General features: G+C 46.7%; 1 protein-coding gene across 2 annotated transcripts in view; it reads left to right on the forward strand.

Moving 5' to 3' along the window:
• The window catches only part of ARMC9 (armadillo repeat containing 9), a 181,877-nt gene that overhangs the window by 41,029 nt on the left and 125,555 nt on the right, over nucleotides 1-15,293 (forward strand). For both annotated transcript variants that reach the window (XM_055573725.1, XM_055573724.1), the window contains exons 10-11: nucleotides 9,292-9,326; nucleotides 12,714-12,825. In XM_055573725.1, the coding sequence (XP_055429700.1) occupies nucleotides 9,292-9,326; nucleotides 12,714-12,825 (147 nt within the window). The remainder of the gene's footprint in view (nucleotides 1-9,291; nucleotides 9,327-12,713; nucleotides 12,826-15,293) is intronic.

The following is a 15,293-nucleotide window of genomic DNA, read 5'->3' on the forward strand; positions in this document are numbered from 1 at the left end:
GAAGGGTTCAGTAAATCGCACCCTTCTTCCCCTGGAGTTCCGAACCAATTGAAAAATAAATAGAATGAAGGAAAATGGAACTGAAGGTATTGCTGCTGATTCTGAGAAAGCTTATATTAGAGAATGTGGGGGGTTTTTTGGTAGGCAAGTGGGTTACCTACTTTTCAGACCTGGAATTAAAGAAACATTCTCACTCAGTCATGGACAGTGAAAGCCAGTCCCTCCCCCAACCCCCTCCATCCACACAACCTCACTGCCCAGAGGAAGGGGGCACAGGGTAGTGCAAATCCAGCCAGTCACCCCCTCTGGGGAGTGTGTGTGAAGATTACCCTGGCGGAGGGCCCCATGGGGAAACCAGAAGTGTGTTTCTACCCTACCTTGTTCCTGCCCAGGTAACTGTCCCAGAGTCTGCTGCATTATCAGAGTTGTCTGTTGCTGTGCAGTGCTCAATCGTGTCTGACTCTTTGCAACCCCATGAACTGTAGCCGACCAGACTCCTCTGTCCATGAGATTCTTCAGGCAAGAATACTGGAGTGGGTTGCCATTTCCTCCTCCAGGGGATCTTCCCGACTCAGGGGTTGAACCCACATCTCTTGCATCTCCTGCATTGGCAGGCAGATTCTTTACCACCATACCACCTGAGAAGCATTATCAGAGTTGGCTGACAAATCTGAATGCTCCTAGGATTAATGATGGGTTAAATTTTTGAGATGAGAACTCTCCCACATAGCCTCTTCAGGTTGTGCTGCTTGTCACCATCCTAACCCCAGGCTTATTGTGCCGTGGTCCCTACCAAGTCAGGCTCCAAACCCTGGGCCATGATTTACTGGGATATGAGATGAATCTGGGGCTTCCCAGGTGGTGCTAGTGGTGAAGAACCCAGTCACCAATGCAGGAGATGCGAGTTCAATGCCTGGGTTGAGAAGAGCCCCACTCCAGTATTCTTGCCTGGAGAATCCCCATGGACAGAGGACCCTGGTGGGCTACAGTCCATGGGGAGGCAGAGTCGGACACAACTGAAGCGACTTAGCACACGCACATGCGTGAGATGAATCTGATTTCATATTATCAAGCATCTAGTGATAAATAGTAAAAGGAGAAGCTTCTTCTAAGAGCATGAGAAGGAGAGTTTTTTGTCTTCTAAGATTATTCAGTTCAGTTCAGTTCAGTCGCTCAGTTGTGTCCAACTCTTTGCAACCCCATGAATTGCAGCCACCAGGCCTCCCTGTCCATCACCAACTCCCAGAGTTCATTCAAACTCATGTCCATCGAGTCGGTGATGCCATCCAGCCATCTCATCCTCTGTCGTCCCCTTCTCCTCCTGCCCTCAATCCCTCCCAGCATCAGTCTTTTCCAATGAGTCAACTCTTCGCATCAGGTGTCCAAAGTATTGGAGTTTCAGCTTTAGCATCATTCCTTCTACAGAACACCCAGGGCTGATCTCCTTTAGAATGGACTGGTTGGATCTCCTTGCAGTCCAAGGGACTCTCAAGAGTCTTCTCCAACGCCACAGTTCAAAAGCCTCAATTCTTCGGTGCTCAGCTTTCTTCACAGTCCAACTCTCACATCCATACATGACCACTGGAAAAACCATAGCCTTGACTAGATGGACCTTTGTTGGCAAAGTAATGTCTCTGCTTTTTAATATGCTATCTAGCTTGGTCATAACTTTCCTTCCAACGAGTGTCTTTTAATTTCATGGCTGCAATCACCATCTACAGTGATTTTGGAGCCCCAAAAAATAAAGTCTGACACTGTTTCCACTGTTTCCCCATCTATTTCCCATGAAGTGATGGGACCAGATGCCATGATCTTCGTTTTCTGAATGTTGAGCTTTAAGCCAACTTTTTCACTCTCCTCTTTTACTTTCATCAAGAGGCTTTTTAGTTCCTCTTCACTTTCTGCCATAAGGGTGGTGTCATCTGCATATCTGAGGTTGTTGATATTTCTCCCGGCAATCTCAATTCCAGCTTGTGCTTCTTCCAGCCCAGGGTTTCTCATGATGTACTCTGCATATAAGTTAAATAAGCAGGGTGACAATATACAGCCTTGATGTACTCCTTTTCCTATTTGGAACCAGTCTGTTGTTCCATGTCCAGTACAAGAACTACACAAATATATGTCAGCTGGAAAATGTATAACAGTTTAGCAGGAAATGGAGTGAAGCACAGATCCCTTCCCTGCCTCACACCCACCCCATCCCACTTCCTCCACAGGTGACACTGTTTTATATGCATCCTCCAAAGCTTTAAAAACTATATAAAACTGAGATTTTATTAGATACATCCTTCTGCAGCTGTCTCTTAACTTAATGGTACATTTTCAATAGTCTTTCATGTCCTTTTAGAATCTTAATTTGACAACAGTATGGTTCATTTAAGCATTCCTCTAGTAGACATTATCAGTTTTTTGCCATTTCTAACGGTGCAACATCTGTCTTTGTGTGCTGCAAACAGCATTTAAAAATGCCGTGGAATACCTTTCTCCTCTTAGCCACCTGTTTGCAGTGGGTAAGCAGGAATGCAGAGACACTCTCAAGGTGAACACCTGAGCACAGCCCCCTGAGTAAGTCCCAAAGCCCACCCAGTGGCACCTCTGGGTTTGTGATTCTTCAGGTGGGAAAGTTTCCATTTAAATCCATCCTTATTGGAGAAAATGGCTTATTTAGAAATTAACCCTCCCTTTCTCGTACAACTCCCAGTAGGCCCCACTGGAAGTATAAGAACTTCCCTGGTGGTCCAGTAGCTAAGATTCTGCACTCCCAATGCAGGGGGCCTGGGTCCAACCCATGTTCAGGGAACTAGATCTCACATGCCACAAGTAAGAGTTCCCATGCCGCAACTAAGAGTTTGCATGCTTCATCTGAGACCCAGTGCAGCCAAATAAATAAAATTTAAAAAAAAGAAATGTAAGTTATAATACTTCCAGATCTGATAGCATTAAATATACTAAAAGCTCAGGACATGTGACTCTTTGGAGGCATCTACTTCCGATATCGCCCATCTTTGTTAGCAGTAACAACCTGCAGAGGGCTGGGGTGGTGGCCGTGACAGTGACCCTTTGGGGATGGGGCCTCGTGCAGTTGTTCAGGAAGCCTTGCTGTGATGCTGTTCCACGAAGGAGAGCACTTCTTGAAGCTTCCAGTAGGGGGAGCTGTGGCTCCCCCTGCCCTGCCTCCTGCCTTTGTGTCTGTTCAGGGTCTCCCTCTTTCTGTCCTGATTAAAGCAACATTTTCTGCCTGGTCTCAGTCTCAAAGCCCTTAAATCTCTGATGGCTCCTTCTCACGGGAGCTGGAGTGACCTTTTTGGTTGTGTCTTTTTTTTTTTTTTTTTGGCCACAAATGGGATCTAGTTCCCTGACCAGGGATTGAATCTGCACCCCCTGCATAAGATACCACAGAGTCTTAACCACTGGACTGGGCCAGGGAAGCTCCTGGCTGTGTCCTATTTACTTAGCCCAAAGGTTTCAGGAAGGATTTAGGTATGTACAGGAACCTGTCCTTGTCACTCTACCTTGCGTAATACTTGTCACTGCTTGCAGTCCAAAGTGCTCCGTGTGAGTCCTCAGCCCTCCATGACGTGATGCCTGTCCATCTATCCAGGCCCGACTCTGGTCACAGAAACCCCGAGGAGCCCCAGCATGCCCGCCCCTGGCCCCAGGCGCTCAGACACCTCCGGGCTATGGGGTGGAAGGATAGGGCCAACGGCAGTGCCCTCAGCGACCTGGGGAGCCAGAGAGAACCCTGCCTGAGAGGCTCCTGGAAAACTCACTGGCACATTCGGACACTCGGGCACACCCACACCACACACACACTTAGCTCTGTTTCCACATGTCATTCGCCCCATGCTCCATGGCAACGCTCCCCTCCTTTGTGCACCTCCTGTTAGAGGGTTGGCCATAGCAGCCACCCTTCCCCAGGTGGTGGGGACGCCCCCTGGGTCTCCGGCTCCCATGGCCACTCTGCCCGCTGGCCAACACACAGTCCCTCAAGTGTCCCTCTGTGGTTATTTAACGTCTCCTGGCGATCATGCCCCGTGAGGTCTCTTGACAAGGGTCCTGCCTTTGTCTGCACTGCACAGGCGGCCGCTGCATCAGCATTAGTCCTGTGTGAGCAGAGCCTGGGAAGCAAGGCTGGTCCTCTGCGGACCAGCCTGGTCCGAGGAGGTTTCGGGCCCCAAACAGGGCCTTCCTGTCCCTGGTGCCCTTGTGGCTCTTTCTTCCTGACCCTCCCCTGACTGCGTCCTCTGGAACAGCAGTTTCCGAGATGTGTGCCCAGAAGCCAGCCCCACAGGTTGGCCCTATCCCCAGACAGAGCGTTGATGTCGCAAGTTTGAGACACACTTTGTCCTGAGGTTCACAGCCGCACACCGGCATCTGGAGAAGGCCCACGGTGAGGGACTGCTTACCCCGTCCAACCCAGTGACTCTCCAGTCCCCATGACAGAGGGATACTTGCGTCACGTCACACCTCATACCAGTTTCTCTAAACACACTTCCTGATGTCACGGGTCATTACCAAAGCTCCTCATCCTGCCACTGTCACCAAGAGCTGTCTCAGGCTCATTTGGCCCCTCTACCCCTAGGGCCAGGCTCAGGTCCCTGGCCTGCAGGCTGAGAAGTGATGGAGGCGTAGCTCTGACCTGTCACTCTCAGCCTTGGTATCGATTTATCTCTCCCACGCCCAAGCGTTCTGGCGAGCCCTGCCCTTATCCTGGCACGGGAGAGGTGCTCAGAGACTAATGACAGGTTCAGCAACAGGTTCCTACGTTCATTGTTACCGTCTCTGCCTGGGCCCGGAAAGGGTTGCCACACCTTCACACTGTGCTTCCCCAGCTGGGAAAGCACGGCCTGCCCGCGCCCAACATCCACTGTGGGCTAGGACGCTGGTCTCTTTCCGGTGCCCCAGTCCTTGGGGTCCTCGCCCTGACCACCCAGCATAATGTACTGGACATCACACACCGCCCACGTGGCCTGCAGTTGGGACCCTTAGTGAGGGGATGCTGTCTGGGCCCATCGTCCAGACTCAGAATCCAGTGTTTGCTTGAGAGGGGGATGATTCCAACTGATGATGGACTTGGGCCCTTTCTCTCCCAGATTGCTCTCCCTGGGGCTTTCCTTCCTTGGCCAGACCACTGGATCTGTGTCCACCCCACCTGTCCTCAGAGCAGCACCCGAAGCTGGTGGCGGTGACCTTTAGAAATCCCATCCAGTGTAAAGGCTGGTCGAGAGGTCAGAGCAGGACCCACCCACCCACCCGAGGTGTTTGAGTATTCTTACTAATGCCTCCACATCAGGGAAGGAAGTGGTCGTTGTCACCTGCAGTGAGCTCTCCATTCTGTGGGCAAGCTTCTACCAGGGTGTCAATGTTAAAGGTCAACATCCCAGTGCATAATTTCGGCTCAGTGCCTCTCAGCTCCAGCACCCCTGTCAGTGCAGGGAGCTCAGGGTGGACGGGCAGAAAAGGGAGGGAAGTAAGGCTGACTTCCACGTGCTCTCCTTGGCATCTGCACCCACTGGTATGATATTGTCCCCATCTTGCAGATTTGGTGTGGAGAGTTATTTGATCACTGATTCTCCCCACTGAATTGCAAGCTGTCTGAGAAGAGGGCCTTTGTCTTGCTCACCAGTATCAGCAGTGCCTCAGTTCAGTTCAGTTCAGTTCAGTCGCTCAGTCGTGTCCGACTCTTTGCGACCCCATGAATCACAGCACGCCAGGCCTCCCTGTCCATCACCATCTCCCGGAGTTCACTCAGACTCACGTCCATCGAGTCAGTGATGCCATCCAGCCATCTCATCCTCTGTCGTCCCCTTTTCCTCCTGCCCCCAATCCCTCCCAGCATCAGTCTTTTCCAATGAGTCAACTCTTCGCATGAGGTGGCCAAAGTACTGGAGTTTCAGCTTTAGCATCATTCCCTCCAAAGAAATCCCAGGGCTGATCTCCTTCAGAATGGACAGGTTGGATCTCCTTGCAGTCCAAGGGACTCACAAGAGTCTTTTCCAACACCACAGTTCAAAAGCATCAATTCTTCGGCGCTCACCCTTCTTCACAGTCCAACTCTCACATCCATACATGACCACAGGAAAAACCATAGCCTTGACTAAACGGACCTTTGTTGGCAAAGTAATGTCTCTGCTTTTGAATATGCTATCTGCAGAGGCCTATTGGGTGAGCAATCAATAGGGACTTAACGAAATACCTTAACCTCTCCTCTCTCATTAAGGGCGTGCTCAGCCATTCTTCCTACAGCTCATCACCAGTTTGGGTTTTTTTTTTGGGGTGGGGGGTGTTGTTTTCTTTTACTTGATTGGATAATAAAGGGGCTTCCCAGGTGGTGCTAGTGGTAAAGAACCTGCCTGCCAGTGCAAGAGACTCGGGAGACATGGGTTCGGTCCTTGGGTTGGGAAGATCCCATGGAGGAGGGCATGGCAACCCACTCCAGTATTCCTGCCTGGAGAATCCCATGGACAGAGGAGTCTGCAGCCTACAGTCCAGGGGGTCACAAAGAGTCCAAGACAACTGAAGTGACTTAGCACCCACGCACGGATAATAAAGTCTTGATACTATTTGACATACTGGCTTTTCTCATGAAAGGGTCAGTTATTACTACTTTTCAATTAATTTCTTCCTAGGACAAATAGAATGTTGTAGAATTTAGCAAAAGAGGAAATAATCAATTTTTGAAAGATAGAAAAGGTTTTCTTGGCTATGAAAAAAGGGGGTGTATGTAAGTGAATTTTATTTGTGAAAATATGAATTAGCCAATATCACTAATTTTAAAATATTTTTATTTTGTGCATATATTATGCTAATATTTTACTATGGCTGTGTCCTTAACTGACTCATTCCTGGCTCCTTGATCCTCTTAGTGTGTTAGATGAGTAATTTAGATGATGTTTCCAACTTATTTTCTGAATTCCTTGCTACTTAAGCCAGTAACAGGAATAACAGGTAGTTTCTTTGATTAAAAAAAAAAAAAAGTCAAAGGTTTAAAAATAAAAAAGAAAAGGAAATTCCCTGGTTGCTCAGTGGTTAGGGTGCCGCTTTCTCAGTGCCAAGTGCCAAGGGCCCAGGTTCAGTCCTAGTCAGGCAACTAAAATTCCACAAACCATGCATTGTGGCCAAGGGAAAAAAAAAAGTTAAAGAGTTAAAAAATGCAAAACGTACTTGGTCATGAGCCATTTAAAAGCAGGGCTTTCTGTCTTCAAGGTGAGAATCGGGAGGTCTGTAAATACTTTGAAGGGAAACAGTTGACAACAGGGCTGATTTATTACAGGTGTTTGTTACATTTGTCAAGCATTCTGACATGAATTCTATTTTTTTTAATAATTTTATTTATTTATTTTTGGCTGTCCTGGGTCTTTGTTGCTGTTTGGGCTTTTCTCTAGTGTGGCGAGCGGGGACTGCTCTCTAGTTGAGGGGTGTGGGCTTCTCGTTGCAGAGCATAGGCTTCAGTGGTTGTGGTATACAGGCTCAGCAGCTCTTAGGCATGTGGCATCTTCCCAGACCAGGGATCAAACCTGTGTGTCCTGCATTGGCAGGCAGATTCTTTACCACGGAGCCACCGAGGAAGCCCTAGAGTGCCCAATTTTGAAGATTTAAAATAAAACAAAAAACTTTTTTGGCCATGTGGTTTAGGGATCTTAGATCTTAGGGACTGAACCTGGGCCTTTGGCAATGAGAACACGGAGTCCTAACCACTGGACCACCAGAAAATTCCCTCAAGTGCCCCTTTAGGAACTCAGTCTTGATTCATTCAATCAGCAAATGTTGACTGAGTGTCTCTGTGGTCCAGGCACTGTGCTTCGTGTTAGGGACACGAGGGTGCTATATCTCCAGCCTTTGTGGAAAGGACACAGAAGTGGCTGCAAAATAACCACCATTGAATATGATCAGCATGGATAAGGCTCTGTTAGAGGGTTGTGGTAACATAGAGGAAGCAGAGTACCAACGCCTGCCCCTTCTGGAAAGGCCCCCCAGACAGCTGAGGCTTCCTGTCTTCTGCTCTACTTAGCTTTTCCCTCCTAGAGTTCTCTTCGACAAATTCCAAACATTCTATCACTCTCAGTTCAGTTACTCAGTCGTGTCTGACTCTTTGCTACCCCATGGACGGCAGCAAGGCCAGGCCTCCCCGTACATCACCAACTCCTGGAGTTTACTCAAGCCCATGTCCATAGAGTCAGTGATGCCATCCAACCATCTTATCCTCTGTCGTCCCTTCTCCTGCCTTCAATCTTTCCCAGCATCAGGGTCTTTTCCAATGAGTCAGCTCTTCGCATCAGGTGGCCAAAGTATTGGAGTTTCAGCTTCATCATCAGTCCTTCCAATGTATATTCAGGACTGATTTCCTTTAGGATGGACTGGTTGGATCTCCTTCAGTCCAAGGGACTCTCAAGAGTCTTCTCCAACACCACAGTTCAAAAGCATCAATTCTTCGGCGCTCAGCTTTCTTTATAGTCCAACTCTCACATCCATACGTGACCACTGGAAAAACCATAGCTTTGACTATTACTTTACGTATAAATAATTCAGTGTACATCTCAAACAGATAAGGGCTTTAAAAAACAAAACATAACCACAGTGCGAAATATAATTAACACTAAGTCCTTAGTATCATGTAATACCAATGAGATTTTCACATTTCCCTTCTTTTCTCAGGTGTCCTTTATGGTTGGTTTGAGTGCCATTCACAGCACTTGGTTGTTTCTCTATTGTAGTGCATGCTTAATATGGCAAAAAGAAAGCAAGAAGACAATAAATGGGACATGCCCATAAAGTAGGCTGTGATTTGGCCTATAGACAGAATCTTTAAATCCCCTTTAGGGAGTGGTATGGGAGGGGGCTTGTGAATTTTTTCTATAAACATTTCTATAGTGTTTGACTCGGTGCAAAGTGCATGTGTTATTTTCATATTCAAAGATAAAATCTTAATAAAACCAGGATAATAAACTGATTTTCATTGCTTTTATTCTTTATGATGTCTTTGACCAGGCAGTTTTAAGTTCCTCCAAGAGTTTGGTCAGGGTGAACCCACCCGCGCTTTTATAGAGTGCTCTTTGGAGTGGAGTTTAGCAACAAGTCAAGGGTGGGTAGGTTGGGAAATTCATCAGTAAGGTGTCACAGAACTTGAACTTGGGCTAATTTTTAAATTGAATCTGATTATGGTTGGAGAATCTGGTGGATGAAAAACTTAGCAAATCTGTTGTTTTTGTGCCACCACAGTGATTGGGCGTTAGCACATTGCTGTCAGTGTTTTAACACAAAATCTGTTTCCTTCTGCCCCTTCCCCCGCAGGCTTCAACCATGTTAAGAGCCTCCTTGGCACCCGTGTAAGTAACTGCTCTGAGGAATTGTTATTAAGGGGAATGGCTATGGGTAAAAATGGAATTCCAAGTGCTTTTAATCAATTCTCATTTTAACTGCCTAATTTAGAGAATTCCTTTACTTAGCTGGAGCTCCATGTAGGTATTAAAGGAAATACCAGTAATTATAAGTAATACTTATGAAATATGTTTGGAATAAAGGTGTTTTTTTTAAGTCCCAAAAAATACTTATAAAAATATCTTTTAAAGTTATTTCTATTTATGTTGGAGAGATAGCATCAAATGGAAAAAAAATCATTGACTTTTTCCTATAATGTTTTATAGAAATCAATTTAATTTCCTGTCATAAGGCAGTCAGTCAGCGGAGTGTTGCAATGTTTACATTTCACGTTCTCTGCTGATTCACACCCTGACCAGGGCCCCAGGATGGGTCTGTGTTGTGCCGGAGCACTCCTGCCCAGGTCACTTAGGCTGTCCCCCAAGGGGCAGGGGAGGGGGGGCTTCATCAGGCATGTGCATTGCAGTAGCAAGGAAGTCGAGAACCTTTGGCGTGGACATGAGGACTAGGGTGGGTTCTGGTGACTCCCTGAGCCAGCCTTGGGTGGCGAGAAGTGGGGGATGCGGTGGGCTGGGTGCTGCGCGATTACACAGACATGGGCGGTTCATACAGCGTTCCTCCTCCCTCCGTCCTGCCCGAGCCCCACATGGACCCTGCACTTGCTTCACTTTGGTTGGTGGCTCTAGAATGTGGTGCTTATGAGCACAGACTGTCAGGATTAAACCCCTTTGGCCACAGACTCTGTGACCTTGGACCACTTTTATACCTCTCTATACCTCAGTTTCCTCATGGACTGTGGGAGATTGGCTGGACCACAGAAATGCCAGGTTGTTGAGCAACTTAGTTGGTAATATTGCTGTTGTTGTTCAGTCTCTTAAGTCATATCCAACTCTTTGCACCATGCAAGGCTTCCCTGTCCTTCACTATCTCCCAGAGCTCACTCAAACGCATGTCCATCAAGGCAGTGATGGCATCCAACTATCTCATCCTGTGTCGCCCCCTCTCCTCCTACCCTCAGTCTTTCCCAGTTGGCTCTTCGCATCAGTTGGCCAAAGTGTTGGAGCTTTCGCATCAGCATCAGTCCATTATTGGCAAGTAAATATGGCCCAAATAGGACAGTTTTTCCTCCTTCCAGTAGAAGCTCGCCAGCTATGGAACATCATCAAACTTGGTTTTTAAAATGGAACTTTTTTTGTCTAGAAAAAGCCTGTTTGAATTTAAAATTTTTTTTTTTTTACTTTTGAAATAATTTCAGAGTTGCAAAACAGAGAATTCCCATATATCCTTCACCCAGGTTCCCAGTGCTACTGTTTTACACCAGCCCAGTGTAGTTATCAAAATGAGAAGATTAATGCTGCCGCAGCACTGTCAGCTGACCCGCAGGCCTGACTCACACTTTACCGGTTGTTCCATCGTGTCCTTTCTGTGGACTGAGATTCAGTCCAGGATCACTGAGATTCAGTCTTGTCACGTCTTAGTTTCCTTTACTTTGAAATCCTTCTTTAGTCTTGGTCTTTTGTGGCCTCGACACTTTTGAAGAACACTGGCCAGCTATTTATAATTGCAATTTTTAAAATATTTGTATTACTTTTTAAATTCATAATAGTATCTGCCTCTGGGAAAAAAAAAATTTGAAATAATCAATGTGCCATGTATAGAGGCTTACCATTTGCTTGTTTTAAATTGAAGATGCTCTTCCCCAAGAATGTTAACTGAGACCCCATTCGATGCCTCTCTTCTAGCTTTTTCTTCCGGGCACTGTAAGAGGATCTCATTTTGTCTTTTAAAAACTAACATTAAGGGAATTCCCTGGCAGTCCAGCAATTGGGACTCTGCACTTTACGGCCAAGGGTATGAGTTCCAACATGGTCGGGGAACTAAGATCCTGCAAGCCACATGGTGTGGCCAAAAAAGAACCTAGCGTGTAAATTTTTTCTATAATGTAAGTAATACATGCTCATTATAGAAATTTTGACTCCACAGAAACATATGAAGAAGAAAATTTAAAGAACCCCCAATCCTACCTCCAAGAAATATTAACCCAGTTTTTACTCCACCCTTAAAAACAAATGAAACCCTACATCTTTAGTCTTTTTACTCAGTTCTCAATGAATCCTCATTGAATATTAATATTCTCTGCACAGTACTAGAAGACTCATATTTTGTTTAGTTTTTAGTCTTTTTGTTTTGAAATAATTACAGATGCACCTGAAGTTGAGTCCCCCAGTGGTGACATCTCATCTGGCTGTAGTAAAACATTCAAATGAGGAAATTAACGTTGAGACAGTCCAGACATCATTCAGTTTTCAATTTTTCTGTACACTCCAATCTCCTTCTGTTCAACGAAACAAAATGTGAGGTTGCTTGTTTTAAAGACAAGGCATCTAAGATGGTTCCTTCCATTTCTGGTAAACCAAATGCAGCTGTCGGGTCGTTCACACCTTATAGATCTCTGAACAGAGAGCTGTCTGATTTGAAACCTGCCTTAGCCTGAGGTCTGACTCAGGTCCTCTCGAGGAGGGTTTGCAAATTGTCCTACTTACTACCCGCTTCACCCGCATGTCCCCATTGCCGCTTCTTGGCCACATCCTCCTACCTCCTGGAGGGTCAATGAGGTGCTCCTCATCTTCAGGGTTGTTTTCTGACCCCTGGTCTGTCCTTCGGGCTTCCCTGTGACTTAGCTGATAAAGAATCTGCCTGCAATACGGGAGACCTGGGTTTGATCCCTGGATTAGGAAGATCCCCTGGAGAAGGGAAAAGCTACCCACTCCAGTATTCTGGCCTGGAGAATTCCATGGACTACAGTCCATGGGGTCACAAAGAGTTGGACACAACTGAGCAACTTTCACTTCACTATCCTTCGCATCCCCCCAAGCCTGTCCCTCAGGCTTGAGGGGGACAGGTTTTTAGGGAGGACCCTAGGGGCCTGCTGACACTAATAAGACTTTGGATTTTGCTCAGAATCTTAGAACTTCAATGGGAAGTTATGAGGTCTCCAAGGCTATTTCATCCCCATGGTGTGGAGCCCTGGTCTATTGTGCATGCAGTGGTTTCCATAGCCATTAGGCAGACTCCTTGTTCTAGGAAAATTTATATAGATCTTGGTACATAAACGAGAGGCAGAGCTGAGCCCGTTGAAGCTGGGATGGGGGCCTGGAACCCAGCCCTCTCAGTGGAGGCCTGGAGTTGATGCCAGGAACACAGAGAGAGCAAGTGGACCCCTGCCCGTCCAGTCTGTCAGAGCCACTTGAGATGGGACGTCATGATACTCAGGAGGTATAATGAATGTGCCCTTGTGCCCTTTTCTTTCTCTTTGAACTTATGTTGCTGAGCAGGAAATTGAAGGATGTCCCATTACTGCCCTCTTTGGATTATGAGAAACTGAAGAAGGATTTGATTTTGGGGAGTGACCGCTTGAAAGCCTTCTTGTTGCAGGCTCTACGCTGGGTACGTACCTTTTTCTTGAAGTGGGAAAAAAAAAAGACCACGCTGGTTTTCTTGACTGGCTCCCTTGCTTGTATCTTTCAACCCATCTTCTCAAAACCTTTCTTCCTGCTGCCTGCTGATACCAAGAGCCAAAATTAAAAAACCAGCTTCTGACGATCACTGTGGTCTCTAAAAAAAAAACACAAACCCTTATATTGACATCACAGCTGCCATTACCCTCACTTGACAATCTGATACGTGCAGTTTCCAGGCCCTGAAGTCGCCCTGTCCTCTGGCCCTTCCCTGGTTGTGAGCCAGACCCGCAGATGGTGGCGTCAGCATGTTAGAGCTCGGGGTCCCTCTCATACTGGCCCCCTCAGAGACCTCTGGATTTAGGTATTCCCGTGTAGCCACATCAAGAGAGGAAACTTACTAAGTCTTTAAGGAAAATAAAGCCTAAATAGCGGCTTTTCTGGGAATCCCCTGGGGGTCCCAGTGGTTAGGACTCCGCACTTCCGCTGCAGTGGGCACTGCTTCTGCCAAGGGACAGGCAAAAAAAGAAAAAAAAAAAAAAAAAAGGCTTCATTAAAAAAATAAATGGAAACTTCCCTGGTGGTCCAGTGGCTAAGACTTTTCACTCCCAATGCAGGGGGCCTGGGTTTGATTCCTGGTCAGGAAACTAGATCCCACATGCTGCAACTAAGACCCAGTGCAGCCAAATAAAAATGAATAAGTAAATAAATAAATGGTTGCTTTTGTCCCCAGTCTTCAGATTGATCACAGTTAAGGCAGTGATTCCCAAGTCTATTGGTCTCAAACGTCTTTACAGGGTCAAAAATTACTGACTCCCAAGCCTTTTGGTGTCAAACCTCTTGACATGGTCAAAAATTACTGAGGAACTCAAAGAGGTTTTGTTTGTGTGAATTTTTTTCTTCCAAAATTTATAGTATTAGCAGTTAAAACTGAGAAAATGTATATTTATTAATTCATTTAAAATGAACAATAATAGGACATCCCTGGCGGTCCAGTGGTTAAGGTACCACACTTTCATTGCAGAGGGAGCAGGCTTGATTCCTGGTTGGGGAAATAAGAGCTCATATGCCGTGCGTGCGGCATGACCAAAGAATAAAAATAAATAAATAAACACTAATAAACCGAGGACATAACATAAATACCATTTTTATGAAAAGTAACTTTTTTCCAAACTAAAAAATTTAGAAGTCTGACATTATTTTGCTTTTTTATACATTTCTTTAATGTCTGGCTTGATGGAGGACAGCTGAATTCTCATCTCTGCTTCTACATTGTCACAGTATCACACTTCATCTAGCCTCTGAGAAACTGATCATTAAAAAGACAAAACATATCTTAGTATTATTATAGAAATAATTGTGACCTTGTAGATCCCTCTGAAGGGACTCTGGGGACCCCCAGGGTTCCCCAGACTACACTTTGAGAACCACTGGTGCAAGCCAACACCAGTTCACTTCTTAACTGAACAGTCTACTCTGATTGACCCACAGTAGTGTCAGACATCTTCAGGGATCCCCACATTTCAGGGGGATCTTGACATCAAAAGGCTGTCTTGACATCAAAATGCCTTTGTGTCATTTCCCCATCTCTGGATAAAAATAGCTCTCCTCACGTGCACTCTGATGGCTGGTAGCACTTCCGGGAATGTGTTTTGGGGGAGCACTCTGAGTATGCATCCAGACTAGCAGGAAGAGTCCAGCAACCAGTTAGCATGTCTGCTCTGTCCAGTTGACTGGAGTGGGTGGGGCGACGAGAGTAACCTGCCTGGAGGTTTGCCACTGCTCTGGTTACCAGCCTCCCCGGGGCTCTTGGATTATCCACTGTGTTCTCGCTGTTGGTCTATGCTAGTGAGCCTCATGGTGATCCCTGGTATTCCTTTGCTTACTGAATGACATTGTCATAGAACAAGCAGGAAAAACACACAGATCCTTATAAGATTCTGTCTGAGACCCCTCCAGCACCCTACCTCAGCCCCACCACAGTAGCCTGGCAGAGGCCTCTGAACTCAACAGACGAGCGGCGGCCCCTAGGTGTGACCGTGAACAGCACGTGGGTGAGAAGACAGAGTGGCAGACTACCCAGAACCAAACAGTGCAGGTCCCCAGAGGCAGGTGTCAGAGAGACTGGACCCGCTGCGGCCAAGGAGAGAAAGTGAAAGTCCCTCAGTCATGTCCAGCTCTTTGCGACCCCACGGACTATACAGTCCATGGAATTGTTCAGGCCAGAATACTGGAGTGGGTAGCCTTTCCCTTCTCCAGGGGATCTTCCCAACCCAGGGATCGAACCCAGGTCTCCTGCATTGCAGGTGGATTCTTTACTGGGTGAGCCACAAGGGAAGCCCAAGAATACTGGAGTGGGTAGCCTAATTCCTTCTCCAGCGGATCTTTCCCACCCAGGAATTGAACTGGGATCTCCTGCACTGCAGGAGGATTCTTTACCAACTGAGCTATCAAGGA

The sequence above is a fragment of the Bubalus kerabau genome, chromosome 3, assembly GCF_029407905.1.
Source record: "Bubalus kerabau isolate K-KA32 ecotype Philippines breed swamp buffalo chromosome 3, PCC_UOA_SB_1v2, whole genome shotgun sequence".
NCBI lineage: Eukaryota > Metazoa > Chordata > Mammalia > Artiodactyla > Bovidae > Bubalus > Bubalus kerabau.